The 23635-nt window shown below is 32.9% G+C and overlaps 1 protein-coding gene across 1 annotated transcript in view; it reads left to right on the forward strand.

The window, feature by feature from the left end:
• Window positions 1–23635, forward strand: part of LOC129216602 (supervillin-like) — a 101788-nt gene that overhangs the window by 60103 nt on the left and 18050 nt on the right. Inside the window, exons 14-18 of the mRNA XM_054850818.1 lie at window positions 2073–2361; window positions 7718–7869; window positions 10605–10710; window positions 19664–19880; window positions 22118–22245. Coding sequence (XP_054706793.1) covers window positions 2073–2361; window positions 7718–7869; window positions 10605–10710; window positions 19664–19880; window positions 22118–22245 — 892 coding nt within the window. The remainder of the gene's footprint in view (window positions 1–2072; window positions 2362–7717; window positions 7870–10604; window positions 10711–19663; window positions 19881–22117; window positions 22246–23635) is intronic.

Consider the following 23635-nt stretch of genomic DNA (forward strand, 5'->3'; position numbering starts at 1 on the left):
ACTCATTGAAATTTATCATGGAATTTTTAAATTATTTCATACAAAAAGAGCCATTTTCATGTCCAGAAATTAAAATGGAAACTGTTTGGTACCTTTTTGGCATTTGAAAAACCCCTGCTTTCCTTCTCGGTAGCCCTAGTACACCTCTGCCAAATTTGTTGGAGACCCAATATAAACTATGGATTTATGTTGGGAACATCTTATATTATTAAAATCTGAGCATATGTATCTACATATGTACCTATGTATCTATGTCCGAGTTACTTCTCCCGAACGCCAGTGAACTGACCATCAAACCAGGTATCGATAGATTCGTAATTTTCCCGTCTTTATGTTTGGCTAATTTTCACATTCCTCCAATAATAATTAATGGATATATCAATTAAAAACTATTAATTATGATACTTGGATTTTGACATAAAATCCCTAATTTTTGAAGGCTTTCCATTGAAGCACTGAATGGCTATTCAGTGCTCCAACTCAACTTTCAGTAACAATGCTTTTATTAAAATTTGTAGTGGTGGAGGAAATCATTGAGAAGAAATATCTGTTGCCATTTGTTTTCTTGAATATGAAAAAATAAAATTCTGACTTTTGTTTTGAGGCTTTTCCTGTAATCAGAGGATTTAAAATGTTTCCTTTCTGATTATTTTTCCGCAATCTGCTGCAAAATTTTACTGATTTTTTTTTACTTATTAATTTTTTTTTTGTTCAAGCCTGATTGTTGAACACGTGTCACTTGACATAACTTTTATTTTGGAGGTAGACCGTTAAAAGTCGGGCAACGCAGCTAGTACATACATATTATCTTTTTTAATTATGGGTCATTCTCCAGAAAACGTAACTTTTGAACGTAAATATTTTTCGATTTCGAAACCTTTTGTTTTCTTTTTTTTAAATTCTTATATGAAAGTGTTTCCTACTAGAAGCAACCATGAACAATGGCCCAGCTAAGTTCCAATTATTTTACTCATAAATTAAAAAAAATAAATAAAAATTGCCTTTTTCACAGAAATGAAAAAAAAAGAAAAACTTTTAATCTTTAAAAGGCCAATTTAATATCAAAGTAGTAATTTTGTTAATTGTGCAAAAACAATGAGCTGTTTTAATGATAAGTGGGAATCTAATATTAAGCTCTTTTAATTAAAGAATGGCTTAATTAGTAGTTATCTTTTAAGTTCAAATGTGTAAAAAATAGTGTTTAGTCAATTTGAGTGTGTATTGCCAATTTATAATTTTGTTAGAATGCCTAAGATTGATGTATTTCCCCTCCATCATTTATTTTCACTTCAGAAATAATGACATCTTTCACAGAGGTGAGGAATTTTCCATTAATATAGGCCTAATAGATACATTTTTCATGGAAAACTTTTTTTTTTCTTCGTTGCTACAATCTACACATGTTAAGCATATGAAAAACTTGTTCACTTTATTTTTCACATCAATTTACATCCCTGAAGTTTAAGTTCACGGAAGTGAAAAGTTAGAATAACCACACTAAGTTTTTAAAGCAAAATCTTGTTTTTAGACAAAAATCTCACCACTTCAACTATGGCTGAAAATAAACAAGGGGGTTCCCTTGTGTCGTGGAAAATAAAATTTGATGTCATTACTGCCATGTGTAAATGAGGAATGGCATTTTGTGTTTAAGTAACGGAGGTGAGAATTTATTGTGTGACATGATTCCTTATCCTACTAAAACGAACTGCAACACAATATTAAAAAATTAAATATACTTAAACAATTAGTATTGGAGACACTTGTGCAAGGAATATTAAATAAATAAGTATATACTTTTAATTTAATAAGTGTTGAGTAACATAAACAGTCACACAAGGTGTGTGTCATGCCACAGAGGTGAGAATTCACATGTTGTAAACCAAAAATTATTATTAAAAAATTGTTGGCAGGTTTAAATAGATATATTTTTGATGAAATCAAAAAGTATTGTTAAATGAATTGTTCCTGCAAGTTTTTACTGTAAAAGTTGTGTAACAGAAAAGTTACACTTTTTGAAGAATGACCCTTATATAGATATCAACTTAAAATAATTATTTATTTTCCTTTTGCAGAATGGAACGATTCCTTTAAATATATCAGATCTGAAGCCATGTGACTATAAGAGCTTGTTAGAAAGTGATACTGAAGAACCAGACACAATATTGGAGAATAGTCACATTGGCCGTGGTTTGGAGTACCACGACGAGAAAGAGCGACGCCATTTTCGAATCTCAACCATTTCTCTCAAACTTTGGCATATTTCAGAGTATGGTTACAAATCCTTGTTAGAAGAGAGTTGGGGCCAATTCCATAATTCTGACACATATGTTGTCCGATGGCAGTACATGATTAGCAATACTGGTGAGTGCGTTGTTTTTTAGAGATAATTTGTTCTCTGTTGAGTTTTTCTAAAGCCGTTTGAATAATAATGTCTCCTTTAACAAAATTTTGATCAAGCGGAAAAAATTGAACTATTAATTGCTATTCAGATGTTTTGGTAAAAAGTTAGTTGACAAGTTTTTAACCATCATATATTTTATGTCTCAAGTGTGGTTTTTCTTTTGGTGGGGGAGGTAAGAAATGCTATAACTTCCATAATTCATCATCAAACTTTATAAGTAAGGTATCATTTTATTGCTCCGCTTTTGGCAGAACACACAGTTTTAATTTTGTGCATTTAAAAGAAAGTACACTCTAAAAAACTGGATGCATTGGTTCGAGTAAATTGAAACTTTCTGCTTACATTGTTAACTCCTTAACAATCGGATAATTTTCAAGAAAACGGTCATAAAAGTGTCTTTTTTTATTTAAAAAAATGATATAAAAATAAGTGTATGAACAACATGTGCATTCAATTTTTCATTTTCAATATTTTTTAGATTGAAATTTTAAAAAAAATTAAAATTTTATGAAAAGTCAACAAGCAAGCCCAAGCAAGCAGTGAAAATTTAATTAATACGTCTTTTAAACATCAAAAAAGAATTTCATTAATCTTTTGTGTAATATACGTAAAGATAAGTAAATTTTTCTTGTGTGGTAAATTTCAAAGCTTGAGACACAGAGGCCAACGTCACAATCTGGTAAGTTAGTACCAAATTTCCTTTCTTCATCTCTGCAATTACATTTAAAATCTACAATTACATTTAAAATGGCCATCTAGTGTATAAAGAGCGAAATAAAATGTATTCCAGGCAAAATAAATGAATTGGTTTTAATAGTTTCGTTGCGTTAATATTGCACACCCCAGCATGGCAATATCACAGGAGCAAGAAATGTAAGTTGAAACCCCAGCACTGCATTTTCACGGGAGCGAGCGGGAAGGGGTTAAAAGGGAAAATTGGATGGTTCAGTCAGTAGAGTGTTTTGCTTTCAACCAAAAAGAACAGGAATCAAGTCTACATTTAAGACAGACTGACTTTGACTATGTTTGTTTTTTGAAAGCAGGCATTTTGTGTATAACACCTAATGAAGGCAGTGGAAATGCTCTTTGCTTTTTTAAATCAAGCAGTATGATCCTTTCACTGCACTGCAACTGCCACTTATAAAATTTTTGGTTTATAAAATCAGCCTCTTTTAAAAATCAAATCTTGAGAAACAGAGTCATTACAATATCAACACCTGTCAAAACTTTCCTTTAATAAGTTCACTATTTCCATTTTATAAAATTAAGCTTTCGGAGAGTATATGTTAAAAATTGAGAATGACAGGTATGATATGTTAAAAATGGCAACTGACATAATAAATTCCAAAGTTATGTCACACCAAGAAATGGAGGAATTGCTCTCAGAAGAGGAAATATCCGAGCCAAATTTTCCATCTTCAATTGATGAAAACCACTTGATGTCAAATGATGCACTTCCAGAGCAAAAAGGAGGTATAAAAAATTGTACCTCATGTTTATTTAAAATGTCAACTGCATTTTAAAATGATTAAGAAAAAATATTTAAGAAAAGTAATCCATTTCTTTTCGGTAGTTTTTAAGGTGTAAAACCTTTTTTTTAACTGTAGGTGTGCCGGTTATAAAATCAAATGTTCTTGTTATGAATGTGATTTTAATAATGGGCAAACACTATTACTTTATAAATTTAGAGCATGACTGCTTTGCATATGTCAGCTAATGTGATTTAAATTCATTTTTAGAAATAACTACAGCTTTTGAAGCATGATAATTTTTTTTTTTTTCATTTTTAATGTCTTCTTTCCCCTTTGGCTTTGATGCTCCACAACCAAAAACCATTATATTAGCTATATAATTAGACCAACAGTAAACAAGATAAAAAGCATGAGTTTTGTGCAAGAAATAGATAAAAGTCGCAAACGGCGTTTAAAAGCACAAATAGAAGATTTAATCGTTTAAAATGCAAACATGTTTCAGAGGCTTGAACTAAACAAATCTGTGATTGCCAAACATTGTTGGAATAGAGGACATCATTTTGTTTTTTCATAGGCCAAGATTATTTGCAGACCTACAAATGTAGGGGAATTAGATTTTCTGGAAGCCTTTTATGTTCACAGAAATTTTAATAATCTTTGCAGTGAGTCTTTTGCGGTTCCGCATATCCCTCCAATCTTAATGGATGGATTCAAATTTACATATTCTGATACATCAAATCATGCCTCAGCACTCGCTGAGATCTGATTGGTCCCCTTTTGTATTCAAACTCTCCTATGATCATGTTCCATCCCTTTTGCTTGCTTTGCACTGAAGAAGGAGGCTATTGCCTCCAAAACATGTTTGCATTTTAAACTTTTCTATCTTTTGTTTGTACTTTGAAACGTTGTTTCCGACTTTTATCTAGTAAACAAGATAGCTATTGTAGCCATTCTTATTGCTAGCGTTGGGGAAAAACGAGGTCAGTTTTAAGAATGACATGCATTCACCATAGGAACTGGGCTGAAGAGGGTAAGAACAATCCATTAACAAGATAATGCCAACACACCTTAAATCATCTTTGTGGTGGAAAAGTGGTTAAATTTCAAATTGTCAGAAAAGGAACCACCAACTTAAACAAAAAAAAAAACAAAATGAGGAAAAAATTTAGGCCAATCGTACATAAACTGTTTTTGAAAAACTCCAGGACGTCTCAATGTTTGGTGCCTACGTAGAACTCAAAGAGAAAAAGTTTGACTTACCCCAATGTTGTTAACTCAAAAAAAAAACACAATTTTTGCACGTCACACCTGAAGATTTATTCCAATCACCATCATTTACACGACGAACACCAAGATCCCAGGGAGCTCCCGCGGAGAAATCAAAACTTTGCAAAACATGGAATGGATTTAAAAAGATAAAAATGTAAAAAAAACAAGGTAGGTTAAGTTCTAAGTCCAGTCTATTGAAGGGATTCAGGTTGTCACAGCAGAGGGATGTGCATTGCACATGGGGAGACAAAAAACGGTGCGACTTGTTACAGCCCAGGAATTCATCTTAGTGACATCAGCGAGGGAGATGATGTAGAACCAACATCGAGCTGGCTACTATGCCACAGCGAAGAATGTGTGAATCTCCTTTCTTACGAAGAAAATGGCGCAGCGGGAGTCGGAACTAAATTCCATGTCGACCGCACATACCGCTTCTATTATCATGGTTTCACCAGATACATATACATCGCCTGCCTCTTTGATCTTAAATAAGGGTCAAAATGTAAAAAAACATGATTTTTGTCAGTGCGGGATCGGAGCTACTTCAACATGGACGCGAACATCTTTCATTTTTGGAGTAACATCTTGGCTAAATAATGGGTCAAATTCGGAACTAAACCGACATTTGTTGCATTAAACAGGGCTCTATAGCTCCTGTGTGATTACTTATCTATTCACAGCATTTTGCAAGCAGATGCATCAAGATTCATGATCGTCATTTTTAGGACCTTTCACACACCAAGTGTCCGCACTCCTCACGAACAAAACGCTCCTTCACATGTCACCGCTAGCACCCGACTACTCGCAAAATTTTCCGAAACATCTCAGCTAAAACCCCACGCGGTCAAGTGAAAAGCAGATATTCATACGCGGCGTCACTTAGCACAGCGAATGGGAACGCGGGAAAATGACATCACCAAACCCTGACCACACCTACAGCCAATGAGCGAAAAAGGCGGGAGAACAACACATCGCGGGAAGAAGAAGTGTTGGATATAATTTGAGGTTTATGGCCTACAGCTAAGCTGAAAATTAGGCAACTCATTTCCAACTAAAAATTTGAGGTAGTGGTCTGCCCGAAGAAAACAAAACATGAATCATTCTTTACACTGAAAAACATTTATTTGACACATATTGAAAATTGGTTACAACACAATGATTTGTTCCCCGGGAAAAATTAGAAAAAGAGATCTTACAATGAGTCCATGCATGGATTAAAAGTCCTGTTGGTGTTCCAAGGTGACGCCTCACCGGTCGTTGGACAGCATGGCAATTTCCACGAATTGCAGGCAGGTCGATTCACACCGCGTGAGCAACAGTTCACCACATCAGGGAAAGGTATACCAGGGATGGACGCGATCTTCTTCCGCAGGAGAACAAAAGACCCACATCAGGGAAACTTAGAACTCTTTGCTTTTGTAGACGTCATCACAACACGCGGGTTCCAAACTCAAAACATCATCAGTGCTTTTCCAGGGAAAACCAGACCTCACCAAGAGCCAATAGCAAAAATTTAGGATGACATTTGACGAACACGTTCACGGGACACAGACAACACAAGACGAGGAGACGAGTAGAAGTAAAAAACGAAGCAAGCCCAAACGATCGAGCTCCTGCCGGTCTGCGTATTTATAGCCAGATTCGGCCTGTCCAGAAACAATGTGACGTTACCTAATTTGCATATTGCCAGAACAACACAACCCGGAGAAAACACAGCTTGCCGGTTGCACAATTCTTATTTAATTTGGCATTCAGCACTTAACACCTCAACATGATTTCATCACGTCATTGACACGTGCTCTTTCGGAAGTTTACCGACATCTGCCGAATGACAACAACCAATCATAGCATGCCGCATGTTTTCCAAACACTTCCGATTCAAACTCGGACATTTGAGTGTTGGCGGCAGGTGGATGGGATTCTTCGCGCAAAGTTTTCTCTCGGAATGGCAAAAGGTAAGTCACAAAATGATTTTTCTTTTAAACAATATTGGTGAAATCCTTCAAGAACCAAAAATAAAGGCATTTAGCCCAACAAGAAGGCAAAACATGGCCGCCAAAAACTCTGCAAAGACGCCATTAAATAATAGAAAATGCGAACACGGGAAATAAAAACGCGAATCGATGAAAATATATGTGATTACTATATCACAATCTTATTGTTTAAAATGGCTCTTTTTTTTAAATGTATGATGGTGTTATTGATTTATAACTTTTGTATACAATTTATATTTATTAAATGTTTGTAACTACTGCAATGTTGAATTGAAATCAAAAATATAGACTAAGCTATGAGATTAAATTTAGAATTATTTGAAGCTTTTTTTTCTCTACTGTGCTTGGATATCGCAATAATAGTTGTTCTTTCAGAAATTGACAATCCCCTGAGCAAAAGGTACGTTATTATCTATCGGAAAATGAGGCATGTCTATTCATCCTTATTTTAGCCATTATCTTTTCTCCTTTTTGGTAATAAATTTATGTGTTTTGATGGTTGTGATCTATTATCTTTAGTATATTTTCTCTATAAAAATAAAAGTATTTCTAAATGGAATGTATAATATTTTTTGTTTCAGGCAGGACGTTAAAAGGGGAGACATCCAGACATTCTTTTGTTGGTAGGAAAAGATGGGCGTATTTTTTTTGGCAAGGTGAAAACTCTACCATTACTGAAAAAGGGGCTTCTGCTTTAATGACAATTGAGTTAAATGAAGAAAAAGGACCACATGTTAGTAATTATTTGCTTTCATTATTTTACTAAATAGGATTGTACAGATGAGCGACAAAATAATAGGGACACCCATGAAAAATTCGAGGTTCATTTCAAAGTGGAACATGCGTGTTACTTTACAATTCTAGCCTCTAGTGATTATGAAAGGTAAGCTATTAGTTGGTCAAGAGCAGTCAAAAGAATGTGTTACCTTTGTTTACCATGTTTTTAGAAGCTTAATGATGACTGACCTGACAGATTTTGAAAAAAGCATGATTGTTGGAATGTGGTGCAATAGTTGCTCATTGATGGAAACAGTCGATTTTTTAGGGCATGTAAGGAGTGCTGTATCAATCTTACAACAGTGTACACTAAATGCGGTTATGTGTCATTGGCTAAGTCATAGCTGCCAACTTGTAAGATTTAGCCTTACATTGTAAGTTTTTTGGAGGTACTGTAAGTTTGTAAGATCTTATGGCATAATTGTAAAATAATTAAGTTTTAGTTCTCTGGTATTTTTTTTTTTTAATGAGTTTCCTGTTATATTGCTTCAGAAGAATAGAGAAACTGCAGATGAAGAACCTAAGATAAACTTCAAAGTGAATTTCGCTCTGTACAAATAGATGATTTGCCCGACGTTGTGCCCGATGTGTAGGAGAGGATGGATAAAAAATAGGCTGCTTTGAAGAAATTAGTTGATGTCGATGGTTCATTGAAGTATGAAAGGCTCTCCTTTTCTATGCTTCCCATTCTAGCCATACCTCACAGAAATGCAGAGTGCAAAAGAATATTCAGTAGTGTCAGAAAGACTATGACAGAGCTGTGCAGTTCTCTGTCTGATAATAACCTGGATTAGATTTTAATCATTAAGAACAGTAAGTTATTGAAATAGAATTTTTCAATGTTGCTAAGTCAACAACTAAAGCTTAAGTTCCAGTTAAAGTAGTTTCGGCAGAAGCAACTGACTGCATTAATTTACGAAAGAAAATTAAGAAAATATAGCAAGTTATTAGTTTCTTCTAAAAGAATATTTTAAAAGTGCACACTAGTACTCTTAAAAATGCACAGGCCTGCCTTTTTGAAACTAACTGCTTGTTGCAATCCTATGTTTTTCTTTTGTGAATCCAGTTTTTTTTTCCTGTGCTGATTAATTACAAGTAAAGGTTTGAAAACATAATGCTTTAAGTTTTAACGGTTTGTTGTGTGTTGGTTAAAAAATAGTACAAATACACTCACGGCATGCATTGTAAGATTTTTAAAGTTGATATGTTGGCAGCTATGCTAAGTACACATAACCGCAATAGTGGGCAAAAAAGAAAGCTCTCTGTGAGGGATAAAGGAGAGTTTGCCCACATAGTGGTTCAAAAGAGCAAGCAATCTTTAATCCAAATAAAGTCAAGAGATAAATAGTTTTCTCCAGAATCCCATTTCAGCATAAATCCTCAAAAGGGATTTCATCATGCTTTAAATGGAAGAGTTGCAATTCATAAACCGAAGGTGACATGTCACACAAAACCTGAACTCCTTAAGAGTGGAAGCAAGTCATCTGGAATGATGAGTTATTCTTCACCAGATTTTATACAATTAGATATGTTTATGTGGTGGAGAAAGCCATTTTCTCTCGACAGCCTCTTGCTGACTATGAAGCAAGTAGGTGGTTCCCTTATGGTATGATGTACAATATCTTGACATAGTCTCGGGCTGCTTATCTTCCTGCATGGTGATGTTACAGCTGCTCACTATGTCTAAATTCTTGGGATCAGGTGCATTCTTTTGTTCAGATTTTATTTCAAGGAGAATGCCTTCTTTATCAAGACAAGGCTCCACAGTGCTAAAATATTCCAAAAATAGTGAAGATCAGGACAAAGAAATAGAACAGCTTGCCTATGGCGCTCAGTTTGCTTACTTGAAGATTATTTAACATTTGCAAGATATTTCAAGTCAAACCTCTGTGCTCATTTTCCTGCTCCATATGTGCTTTTGGAATTAGAGACTGCTTTCTAGGAAGACTGGCTTTATATTCCATTAAATGTCATTTACGACCTCTAAAAAGTCATCCAAACTCACATACGATTTCTAATTCAGTCAAAGGATGGTCAAAAAACCCCTATTAAAAGATTTTCTTTCATTCCATATGTGTGTTGATATTAATTTTTCTCCTATCTGTACTCTCTTGTTTCACTCATATGTTTAGATGTTTTGGAGGAAGAATAGCATTAAAAAAAAAAACTTGCAATTTTATTCTGCTTTCCAGTTATTGTCTGTGCATTCATAGACTTTGATGTGTGTCCCCCTCCCTTACAAGTTTAAAAGTGTGTCTCCCCCTATAAGATTTATAAGTGTGCCTTTATTATACATTATTATATTTTTTTAATTTTAAAATTGTGCTTTTTTTTAGAGCATGCAACCTTATATCTCTGTGTACTATTCTAGGGTGTTATGTACACTATTGCTGTAGTTGGGGGGGGGGGGGCGGTATGCTGTCTTCTGAAATATTATATGTTAATTATTTAAATTTGCAAATTCACTTCAAATTTGTTTAAAACCACCTTTTAAAAAGTGAATATCCGTTTTTTAAATTTAACGCTTGCTAATTGATCTAAACTGACTTTTTTTTAAATCTAAAAACATTTCTCAACCATGACATCTTACCCCATAAAAAGAGGTGCGTCCCCCAAATATGTTTTCTAGCAACAGCACTAGTTTTTGTGCTTATTTTCATAGAATAACTTTAACATGGATTTTGTTTGCAGGTCCGTGTCATTTGTGGGAAAGAACCTCCATGTTTTTTAAATTTATACCGTGGAAAAATGATTGTGTACAATGGCCGCAGAGAAGATGCTTTGCAGAAAAAAAATGGTTTGTGCTTTCGTCTTATTAACATTTTAAATTTGCTTCTTGTCTTAATATATAAAAATCTTCTGTGCGGACGTTTGTCACCATAAGGCTTTTAAATGGCAGGACCAATTTGGATCAAATTTTTTGTATGTAATTAAGTTGTGGCAAGCATGCTTTAGAAGCGCGATGGATCGAATCGGAAACATATTTATTAATTAATTAATTTGAATATTTGATGGTTATCTCTCCCAAATGATTAATATTTATTTTAACCGATTGTTGAGCGAGAACTGAAATAAATATTTAACCCGTTGCCAAAGGACAATAAGAAAGCTAGCTGTGCTTTTTGAAATGAAATTTTCTACTGTGATATGTCAATTGAGAATACATAAAACGTAGAGAGAGAGAGAGTGAAGCCTTCGTTTCTTGAAAGCTACGATTTTAGGTCCCGTCATATATTTTGAAGTAAAGTACTGGAATGTTCACGCAAAACGTGTGTTCTGTCGTAGTTGAACCATGTGACCGGATCGGTGCTTTAGGTTTTCCTAACCAAATGATCAGAAAGTACCGTTCCTAGCAGCATTTGTTTCTCGACTCACAAATCCATCAGAGTTTTGGCACCAATGGCAAGAATACTTTAAGGATTATCAAACTAATCAGTACATTGTTAAAAGAAAAGACTGTGGAATTTAAACACGAAGCAAATTTTATTTTCGTCCAGATAAATTACAACAGCGTTGTTCTGTGCACAAAAGATCAGTGCAGTGGAAGCTTTTTATCTTTGCCGGAAAAAACAAATTTGGCAATATATGAAGTTCATTCAAGTACGCAGAGAAAGATAGCAAGTGAGAATGCTCAGCGAAAGAGCGGGATTTAAAAGTTTTCGTTCAAAAGATCGGACCGCTAATTGGTTGTAGTTCGCTTTGCTCACTGATCGGCAGGATTACAGTAACGTGGTGGCTTGGCGACTTTGGCCATAAACAATAGAGTTGTGGGATTATTTGTTTGCATTTTAATTTGTTTGCATAGCTACTGTTAATGTAATTTATTGTATTTTTCGTTTATTTCTCAAAATATTTTAAAATGCAAAGAATTATTTTTGATTTTTAAAGAGTTTAGTCATTTAAGTTGAAGAATTTATTTTATATTGGGTTTGAGTGATTTTCGCTTATTCAGGGAACTGTTTTTACCTTTATCATTTTTTCAAATGATGTCCTTTTGATTGTTTTATTCTATTTCATATGGGGGATGCTGCAGCATAGCTGCCAAGTGCTCCGTTTTTCCCGGAGTTTCTCCGATTTTTATTGCGTTTTCCAAAAATCCGATTTATTCCAAAAAACTCCGTTTTTTGACTTTGCTTGTACACTTTTCGATTTCTGAGGAAAAAGAAGAAATTTCCCTATCCTGGAAGGTAGGAATTGTGCACAAACTCAACAGAAGAAGAGGCAATTTTATGCCCTGGAAGCATTAGTGTCAAGATAAACACTGAGTGGGAGCGCTAATCGATCGGAGAACATCGTTTTTTCATTGAGCATTTCAGCTACGTGCAAAACGTAGCCGCCATGTTTGGTCATTCAGAAGATGGAAGTAGACGATGCTTAAGTGCTTTCGTTTTCAAAGACAAAGCAGAATTGGGGGTTTCTTTTAACTGCAAACTAATGAAAATCAGCAAAATGTGCTGCAAATGTTTTTTTTTTTTTTTGTTTTGGTTATTTTTAATAATTTTATTGAGAAATGAAAACAAGTATACTATTTAAAATTTCATCTCATCCCTATTGCTTTGGACACGAATGTGCTAAAGATTCTCAATTAAATTGTAGTTTCATGGGGATTTTTTATTTTCAAATTATTTTCATGCAACAAATTCAAAATTTTATACCTGAATTTTTGACTTAGTCGCCATATTTGGTCAGTTGCGAGATTTAAGTACACAAAACTCTTAAAGTAGCCAAGTTTTCGAAATCGGAATTAGATGTTTATTGCAATGCAAACTATTGAAAATAATGCGAAATGGGCTTCTTTTCTTTTTTTTTTTTTTTTCGGAAAATTCTTAATTTTTTTTCTTGAAAAATGAAAAAAATTTTTCTTCAGAATATTATGTTATCCTGATTGGTTTGGATGCTAATGTGCTAAAAACCGTCTATTTCATCTAAATTTTAGTTTTTTTAAGGATTATTAATAATTTATAATTACTTTTAATGCAACAAATTCAAAAATCTATCATCTTAAATTTTTTGCATTGTTGCCATGTTTGGTCATTTGCAACATGGAAGTAGACAAGACTATTAATAGCCTAAGTTTCCGAAAACAGAATTGGTTGTTTGTCTCAATGCAAACTATTAAAAATAACAAAAGGCAAAAAGTTATGCTTTTTTTTTTTTTTTTTAATTATTTTTTTGAAAGAGAAATTTTATCTGAATTTGATCTTTATTGCCTCGGAGGCTTTGTTGTTTTTTTTTTTTTTTTTTTTAAATCTTCAATATGTTCTTATGCAATGCATTTTCAATACATGTAGGATATGTATAAAGGAATATTTTTAAAAAAGGTTGCAGTTTTATTAAATCAAACAGTTTTTTTTTTCTTTTTTTAAATTTTCAATATGTACCTACGTAATGATGCTTTTTTAATGTAAAATATTTTTATCTTATACTTGGTTGTAGTTTTGTTGAAAATCTAACATAAAAATTCAGAAACGCATTGTAATGGTGCTTAGAACTTATAGAAACTTACGGTACAGAAGGAAGGTTTAGCACAGGCCACGATTTGGTGCTCCTATTTTAACCCTCATTGCTCCTATTTTTTCCCTTAAGTGCTCCTATTTTTTTTATCTTGAGGTTGGCAGCTATGCTGCAGCAGGATTTGCCGTTTTGTTTAGATGAGTAGTTAGTTTTTTACACATAATATCTGACGACGATTTTTACCCTTTGAGTATGGCTAAAGGAACGAATCATAAATTTTATAAAGATCTCTCAAGTACACAAGAAAAAATAGTTAATAAAACAGCTGCTCAGTGGGCATTAGATAAATAAAGTTGTAATAAATATGCGCATTCTGACACCAAACAGCTTAAAACATTTTCTTTTTACTTATTTTTGTCAACAAACAGGTTCAAACACTTGATAGTTGAATGAAATTTTTCAACTTTTCAATTTACAAAGTTTGAACAGAACAACGTCTGTCGGGTCCTCTAGTCTAGTTCTAAAATAGGTTTGTAGTGTTATATCAGCACAGTAAATTTTCAATCTATCCATCACATAAGAACAGAGTGGTTCAATAACACAGACCTACATTTTTTTCTTCGTGAAAAAGTGTTTCAAGTTTAATAGGTGCCCTATAGTAAATGGGGTGTGCTGATCACGGATCTGAGCTTAGTTTTTTTCCAGCTCCTCTGGTTTTCAAGAAAAGTGTGTTTGAAATTTTTCATAGAAACTGCCAAAATTACTGAGAAAATATTTATTAAAACTATATTTAATAGAAAATTCCTATGAAATTGAGTTGTTCATAAAAAAAAAACTATGCAGTTTTATCTACGTTAGCCAGTTGTAAGGTTTTTTTCTTTTCTTTTTTTTTTGAATAAAATCGGTGTTTTCGCTTTTTTCTTCATCAGTTTTGTCGTTTGAACTTTCATCTGGTGATTGCTGTTGGAGAAAGTGGAGCAACGGGAATTCCTTGTCCATGAGGTACTGGCCGTGTAGCAAACGTTAATTTAAGCTATTGAATTGTATGTATATTTTTCAAATTGAAACCCTTGACATTGCAGGAGCAAAAGTAACATTCGTCTCCATGGTTTTTTGGTTCTCTATATAGCATAGAAATAGCCAAAAGGTAAAAAGCTACGTGTACCTTTTGTCCATTTTTTCAGTAGCTAAGCACACTTTGTGTGGAGCCCAACGTTTGCCCTGACCACCAAGCTTTACCCCGAAGTAAGCGTGATAAGCTTTCATGATAAATACTGTTGTGTTTCGTTGATGCTTTGTCATCGTTATATCACCACACACGTAACAAAATGTATCAGGACTGTTTTCACACTTTCTTGATGGCATTATGACGCACTAAACACTCAGAAAACAAAACACAACTTGATGCTACAAACAACTGACGCTAACTATTTCGTAAACAACTGCCGATGCCGTCAAGTTGACTTTGACCTGCGAAAATGAAAATGTGTTACCACTGAAATGAAATAAACACAACATTTTACTAAAATATTTTTCATCGATGTATCAAGGCTTCGTCGGGGGTCACTAGAGATTGAGTAAACCAAAAATCAACCCCGGGGGTCTTCATGGGGCTGAGATACAGAGGGGTGAAAAACCTAACTTGTTCTGTCATGTAAACTGTCCTTAGTCGCGCGTTTATTTTCTTCCTTCTTTCTTGGCGGCAGTGGCGGATTGGTTCAAGAAATCGGCCCTGGCATTAAGGGAAGTTGCGGCCCCATAGCTTCTATAGATACTAATTTTTACAAAAATGATTGGTAAACGACATCACTTAAATATGAGGAAATAAATAAAAAAAAATTAAATACTTTCTTTTAAACAAAATTAACCAGATGGGACTCTTTTCTGTATTTTACTGGTGAACAATTGATACAAGATAAGCTAAACCTTTATTTGTAAAAAAAAAAGGTGATTGTAATAACTTAATTAATAATTTTTAAGTTGCCTGGTGCTGTATTGATTATTTCCGTAATGATATCTTCTAACATTACTTCAGTAAGAATAGGGAGGCTATTAGGGAGGCGAAGGGTGTGTGCGACCCCTTAATTTTTTTCAAACACGTGTATCAATACCGAGAGAGATAGGGAGTAGATTGATTTTCTTGCATGTGGGGGAGTTGTTAAATATTAGCATTAGAAACCGAATTGTAAGTTCAACATTGAATCAGAATAATGGGATCCTGGAGTCTCTGCTCCCGGAAATTGTTTCAAATTGTAGTCCTAAAAACGCAGTTTTAGATTATCTCTGGTGATATTAGGGTGAGCGAAGGTTCGAGGGTCCTCTTCCGGCAATTTTTTTATAAGTGAAACTCCGAACTTGTATTTATATATTATCTTCAATTATGTTAGGAAGATGGGGTTCGGGAAAATTTCAAAATATTTGCTCTGAAAACGAAGTTTTAAAAGATTTTGGGTGATGCTAGGGAAAGGAGAGATTCAAGCAACATCCACCAAGAATTTTTTTGAAATTGAAATCTTAAAAAGGTAATTGTAAGCTTTTTTTTTGATAAAAACTAGGACATCGACTGTTATTCAAAAGTTAAGTTCCAAAAACGAAACTTTTACTGACCTTCGATGATTTTAGGTGGAGGTGTTATGGCCAGGCTCTTCTTGGAATTTTTTCGAAATTAAAGCATTAAAAACGAGATTTCTGACATGCTTTACTGATGATGACGAAAGGGAAGGGAGGGGGGTGACTTTCTCTGAAATTTTCCGATGCTATAGATTCGACAATCTTTCATAGTGTTACTAAGAGAGGATCGAGGGCTTTCACCCGGTAAACAATCAAAACTTCGGAAAGAGAAATTAGAGGGTAATATTTAATACGGAAAGATGAGGTTAGTGGACAATGGAAGATATAAAGGTCTAGTGTACTTGTGAGTCATGACACCATTACATGGACTTTTACATGATACAGAATCTGAAAGTGAGAAATGAGAAAGATCGATAGGGAAAGGACTGTGACCAGTTACAAAAATTGCTTGGTGTGTGGTATTTAGATTTAAATTTGAGGTTTTAATTAAATTTTTGGGAATAGGCCAAAGAAATCATCTGTTATGATGTTATGGGAAAAGTGGGAATTTGGGGGTTTTCCTCCTTTTTTTTTTTGATATTGAAGTCCAAAAAAGGTAACTTTAGATGATCTTCGATGATATTATGGAAAGGAGATGTTTAAGGGACATCCGAAATTTTTTCGACACAGATTTCTAACGCTCTTTAATGATGGGGTGGGGGCGTTTCTCGGTCAACTGCGACGGAAATACTCTCGTCGAGGTTTTTCAAAGCTGAAATCACAAATACGCTGTTGTAGGCCGTCTTTAATGACTTTAAACTAAGGAATGGGGTTTGGGATTTTTTCCCAGGAGTTCCGTAAAAAGCTAAGTTTCAAAAATGCACTTTAGGCAAGCTTTGATAATTAAAAAGGAAGATATAAGCTTTTGGAACCCTCTCTTCCCTCCTTTTGGCTACGTCCCAATCTTCTTTTATTGATTTAATTGATAAAAAATATGAAACATCTTGTAACATTGTTCTCTTTCAAAACCATTTACATTTAGATTTTCCATAGTAAAATTTTCAATTTAAAGCCTAGTATTTTTATTTGCTTGAAATGCAAGCTATCTGCAGCCCCAGGTAAAAAAACTTTTCTTGAACTGATCTGGTGCTTTAGTGACCTTAAATAACCTTAATAATCTTTGGTCTTTTTTTTCACTCTATTTTATTTTAAATATCATTCCTTCTTCCCCTCTTGATAAAGTTTTGTTTAAATTTTCAATTCATACATGATTTTTATAGTCAAACACTTAGAACTACTGGTGTGACTATTAATTTCAATATATTTTCAACTTCTCCCGTTATATTTTAATTTTTCTAATAGTTAAACCATATTTCTGGGGCCTGTGTATTTTTCTATGTACATAGCTCTGATTTTCAAGATGATATTTTTCATTTAAAAAAAATAGGAAAGGTAAATGGTAGAAAAGGTCGGTATGTCGGCGGCCCCTGAGAAACATTTTTTTTATATAATCATTTTTAAACCGAAGGGTCTTCAACTGTGGGTTTAAACCCTAAGAAGGATATTGAGTGACAGAAACTGAATTATTTATTTTTCGCAAAAAATTTTTTAGAAACACACATTTAGGAGGTCTTTACTTAAATAATCTTCATAATACAGAATTTTGGATGCTACAAATTGTGTTTTAAGATTGCATTTTCTGTTAAAGCCTTATTGAAAAAATCCTTTTTGTCATTTTTATTGCAATTGTTATGAACTACAATTCATAACAATTGTTAATTGCCATTCATAAGTAAAGTAAATGTGAATTCCAATTCATCGATGAAATTGAAAAATTGAAAAATGGACAAAAGTATTTTAACTTTTAAATACTGTCCTTGTTTTTCTGTTTTTTATTGCATTACTAAAATGAAATTGGCGGCCCTATTTCTGAAAAACTGGGCTGGTGTGCGCCCCTACGGCCCCCTTAGCAACAGCCATACACCCTCCATCCGCGAGCTTGAGCCCATGCGTAAAGAGGGATTGAAGCTAGAGAATTTACGTAGCGGTATTTACATTTTATTCTTTGTAGACAGGGCAACTGATCGGCCCGAAACATGACCGGCCCACCGGGCAAATGCCCGGTTGCCCGCCGGGCATATCCGCCACTGCTTGGCGGTGGATATTTGGTTTTGTTGGTGGCCAACATTTGGTTTTGTTGGCGGTAGGAAATTAAAAAAAATAATTTCAATTCAATTTAGGAAATATCATTAAGGTTCTTTTTCGCTTTTGTACAAACTATCTCATAAGGTTTTTTCCATTTTGGGAAAATTCTTGACGTGATGGGCTCAAACCAAATTCATATTCGGAATCAGCGTACTCGTATTAGCTAAGGACACTTATCAAATTCAAAACACCAAAAAAATCATGTAGGCCTGTGTAATCTGCATGTGGGTCAGGTACACAATGAGTAAGATTCACACATGAACATGTGCTCGCAAACGCGATGCTGCCATGGTAGAAGCACACAAACCTGAAACTGACGAATGCATAACTGATCCTTAATGTTTTGAACAGAGGCGATTGTACTCAACAATCTGGTTCTTAAGAAATGTTTAAATAGGTTGTTTAAAGTTGCGACCTGTGGTGCTAATATACAATGACAGGGTTTGTGATTTTCAAAGAAAAAATCAAGTCATTTTTTTTAAAATTTAAATTGGATTTTTTTTATTTTAATCAAATTTTTTAAATTTTTTTTTAAATCTGCATAAAAATGTAGTTATTAATTGCTTTATATTTATGAACTTAATATATTTCACACAGTAGACGATTCCATTCAGCTTATTTTTAAAACTAAGATAAGTTCTCTTAATACATTTTAAAGATTACATGATTGATGAATATGTTATAATACTTTAATAAGTGATTTTTTTTATGCTTTGCTTAAAAATAATTTTTCCATCATCATGTATGTTTTAGAGTAAAAAAAATGTTGAGCAATTACTTTTCTTAACTATTATATTAGTGATGGTGTATAAGAATAACTGCTAATTTTTATTTGGTTCTGTACTGAATTGAATAGTAATTTTGGAGTAAAAGCAATATTGCAAGAGTGAAAATCTGTTTCACACACAGAAAGAGGGATCTATGTAGTTTTGCCTTTTGAAGTTAAGATTGTATTATGCAATGTAGTTAAATTTAGAGCAACACATTCTAAACATGCAAAATTAATTTTTAAAAATAAAATGAACTGATTTTAATTAATGATTTTGTTGTTAAAAATCACTTGATCAAAATAATGATTTTAATCATGACTTAAATCAAGCTGATTTATATCAACAAACCCGTGCAATGATAATTCAGCGATTGTTGTAAACTTGTCCAAATGACTCATCGTTAAGACTGTTGGTGCATTGTCAATGGGACACCTTTGTTACAGCTGCAGGCCCCAAGTTTTAGCTTAATAGCATGTTGTTTTTTTTTTTTTTTTGGTAGGAACCAAACATTTGAAGAATAAATATTTGGAGGCTATTTAGGACTTCAGAGATTTTGCTTCTAACAGCAAAAAACTCATTTGTTTCAGGGCCTTTGCCCTATATAACCTCATAATGTGTATTTTTGATTCAGTTAATGTCAATATTATCTAACTCTTTTTCTGAATCAGCGCGTGAAATAATGAACAACAAATCTGAGCATTTTAAAAAGGTTGATGATTAGTTTTCTTCCATTTTTGTATGCATTAATCATGTCATTCCATTTTGCATTAGATGTACCAGAGCAATGGCGATTATTCATTCTTCGAGGAGATATGCAGTCTGAAGCAGTTCTTCATGAAGTTAAAGTGTCTAAAGGGAATCTTCGTAGCAGGTCTTCTTTTGTGTTTGTCAATTGCAAAACTGGACAAATCTATATTTGGCATGGATGTAAATCTGCAGATCATACAAGAAAATTTATCTCACATTGTGTGAAATCTTTGATTGAAAGGTATGCATAATTTAGTGATTTTCAAGTAGCAAATGTACATTTTCTTTATGAAATCTTTTCTAGTTTACATGATCATACAGTATATGCAACATTCCTAAAAGATTTATACTCATGCCTGTCTTCATATGGGGGTTTAAGGCTCAAATTTGAGGAGTGTTCTAGAAGCATCTTTCTTTCAGTATTGGCAAAGAATAACAGCTACATAAAAGTACTAAACTAAGAATGAATTTATTAAATGTTTAGATTTGAGTTTGATTTTATTTTATATCATAAGATCTAAGTTTATTATTTTAATAAGTCTTGAATGAATAATGTAGCATTAAATGTAAATAAATAAAAGTATAATCATTTATGGTAATCATTTTGTTTTAGTACTAAAGAGCATCAATTTTAATTTCCATTTCATATAACAATTTGTTATACCAAAAAAAAATTAGCAATAGAAAACTAAATTGCAATGAAAAAATGTATATTATATTATTAGTAGTAGCAGTATATTGTCACATCTGCAAATGGAAAAAGCCTTTAGGAAAAAATAAATAAAATAATCAGACTCACACATTTACAGCTTGGTAAAACAGGTTGTATAGTTTTAGTATACAGGTTTTATTCTGCCTTGGGCGGAAACGATTTTTCAAGATGTTTGAAGAAACTCTTTCTTTTTCATCCTTTTTTACCAGTGGAAAGCTAATTAGAAAGTTTGCACAGTAAATCTAACATGCAATAGGTAACAAAAATATAAATTTTTTTTAAAAAAATGCTGTTACTGCCCTTTACCTGGCCACAGCAATATTGTTCAGGTCATTGCTTGTGCCAAACATAATTTATTAACAATTTTACAGAATAATGGTATGAAGCGAGGAATCATCATCAGTACCAATCTAAGAAGGTAAAACACACATGTGAAGTTTTTTGTGTACCCTTATTTTATTCTAAAATATATACTTTACTCCATTTAATGTTATCATGATTTAGGTTACCAATCGCTTATTTTTATCAAAATCTCTTAATCCCGATTTACTCTGTTAATATGTATGCTAAAATTATCGCTTTATGTGATAGTTACGTCATTTATTGTTATCAGTTTTCAAATCTGGGTAGCTAAAATGATCACAAACTGCTTTGCTTACCCAAGATTTTGCAAAACAATTGACCAAAAACTAAAAAATGATAGAAAAAAAATAGGTAAGACATCTGATGAGTTTGAGTAATAGATGAAAATTTAATAAAATATCCTTATAGCTTCTTCCTCAACATAATGAAAAGTTTACTAATGATTATAAAAAAACAGATGGATTGAGGGAACTAATGAATCTGATGAAGAATGTCTTGTTGTTGAGAACAACAAACGCTGAAATGAATAATGCATTGAAAGTGTTATAACTTAGAGTACTGTTCTGATGACTAAAAAAAACATTGATTACAAGCAATATATGAATGAGCTTTTGAAAAATTTTAGACTATCAGCAACTGGTTATGTTTTAAAATTGCATATAATCTTTATACTTAAATGGAATCGCACAGTACATAAATATGAATTTTTTCATTTTATTCTAATACTCGGTATATTAGGCTTTAAATTGGGGGTAAATTTTTCTAATTTCCTGATTTGTTTATTGTTAACTATGTCATTGTGCCTCAAAGTGATAACATTAAGCGTAGACTACTGCTAATCAAATTATACAGGATATTTGAAACCTGACCGTAATTGGGTTTGCTAAATTTTACCCCCTATTTCTTGAAGCTCAGCTGCATAACCATCTGGTTTTATGTGATTTTTATGGATCAGGTTTCTTAAAAATATACATGGATTGAACTTGATAAAATTATACATTTATAAATAGATTGCAAGATATTTTTATGGTGTAAAGTTTTTTTTATAATTGCACATTTATTTCAGACTATCATTATTTTTAAAATGTAACAATTATTTTTAATGTGCTGTATAAATGTCATTTTCAACGTCTTTCACTTTTATGTTTATTTCATGTTTTTTATCCTACTTATTTATTTTTCGTTCATTAAACTCAGAAATATCGTTGCCTCAGAGCAGCAGTAGGATATTTTACTGTTATTTCTGGGATTAGATGTCTTACTGTTGCTCTGAGGCGAAGATATGCAGTTTATGATTAATTTTCAGCTGATTCAAGTTGAAAATTAATCATAAACTGCGTGAATTTTTAATAAAAAATGGTAAATTTTTAGTTTTTAAATTGTTTGCAATTTTGCAATACTAGGCGTCCTGCTGAAATGGGCTTTGATGAAGAAGCTAAATTATCATCTACTGACATTGAGGAAGGAGAAGAACCAAAAGAGTTTTGGGATTGGTGTAATGATGATGAACCTTTTTATTCTCTTAAAGATAGTATGTAAAATTTTGATAAAGAGCTTGAATTAACCTTTGCTAATATAAATAGTAACTATTTTAATTTTATGCATTTATTACTGTTATGCTACAATTGTGGTTTTATGTTTATTTTTAAGAATTTTTATTTAAAATTTATTTAGTGAAATAAATTTTCCAATACAATGTTTTCTTTCTGCTTTTTGTTACTGAATGTTTTAAAATTAAAGAGCAGTTAGAAATATTTAGTGCTTAATTTTATGTTGTTTTAATAAAAACTCTCCTAAAAATTTATTTTAAATTTGTTAGAAGTAACAAATTATTACCTTTTTGATAAATGAAAAAATGTAATCAATAATACATTAGGCAAAAATTTGCAGTGAATACCAATGCAACGAAATATCCATTTCAATAAAATAAAAGTTCAGTCCCATTTTAATTGCCACTTTGTTATGAGATTTAATTAAGTAGAGCAATGCCAATCAATTAATGCATTACAAATTTGTATGCATAAATATGTCTGTGTGTTTTTATCACCTTTGCACTTAAATATTTTTATTCCATTATTAATATTTGGATGCCTCAGTTCCCAAATCGATTAACTCCACTTTTTAAAAAAATCCTCATTTCTGCTTTAATATTGCTTAATCAATGCTTAGAATGAATTCATATTAAACTTTTGGTTCAGTACATTTCTGATTGTGCGATGGCAGAAAATGTAACACGAGGGCCCATTCACTTCTATGTAAAACGATATATTCTTTATCACTTTTCTCGACTTTTTGTTTTATGGAGTTAATCGATTTGGCTAGTGAAGCATCCATTTATGTATTAACTAGCATTCCCATACCCGGCATTGCTCGGGTAATGGAATTAGCAGGATTAACAGTGCTTGGTGCACCTAGTTTCGAAAATCCCCTATAATAATTACTTATTACCTATATTTTTTTCTAATTTTGGGAGGATCCCGGGGCCCCTGGACTCCTTATATATATGCCCTTGTCCTTAACCGATCTTTAACTGTTATTAACGATCCTTTTAAAGTATTGATTATCTTTGCAAACACAGGCCATCCACATTTTATTGTTATACCTATGTTTAAGCAAGAACTTCTTTGTATACAACATATTTAGTTTTTTTTCTGGTGCTAAAATTATTAAGCTGCTTGATAAACGGACTTTCGAGCAAGCTACATAAAATTGGTCGTGTGAAAAAAAGATCCTCTCTTAAATCGATCCCTGCTACTTTTAATGTCTGTCCTTGTGACTTATTAACGGTTATTGCAAAGCAAACTTTTACAGGAAACTCACTCTTATAAATTCAAAAGGATAGTCCACCTGTGATGATGTTCTTAAAAACTTCATTTCTAGTTTTGAAAAAATGAAAGCAAAAGACAGAAACATTATTATTT

Source organism: Uloborus diversus, chromosome 2, assembly GCF_026930045.1.
Source record: "Uloborus diversus isolate 005 chromosome 2, Udiv.v.3.1, whole genome shotgun sequence".
Classification (NCBI taxonomy): Eukaryota; Metazoa; Arthropoda; class Arachnida; order Araneae; family Uloboridae; genus Uloborus; species Uloborus diversus.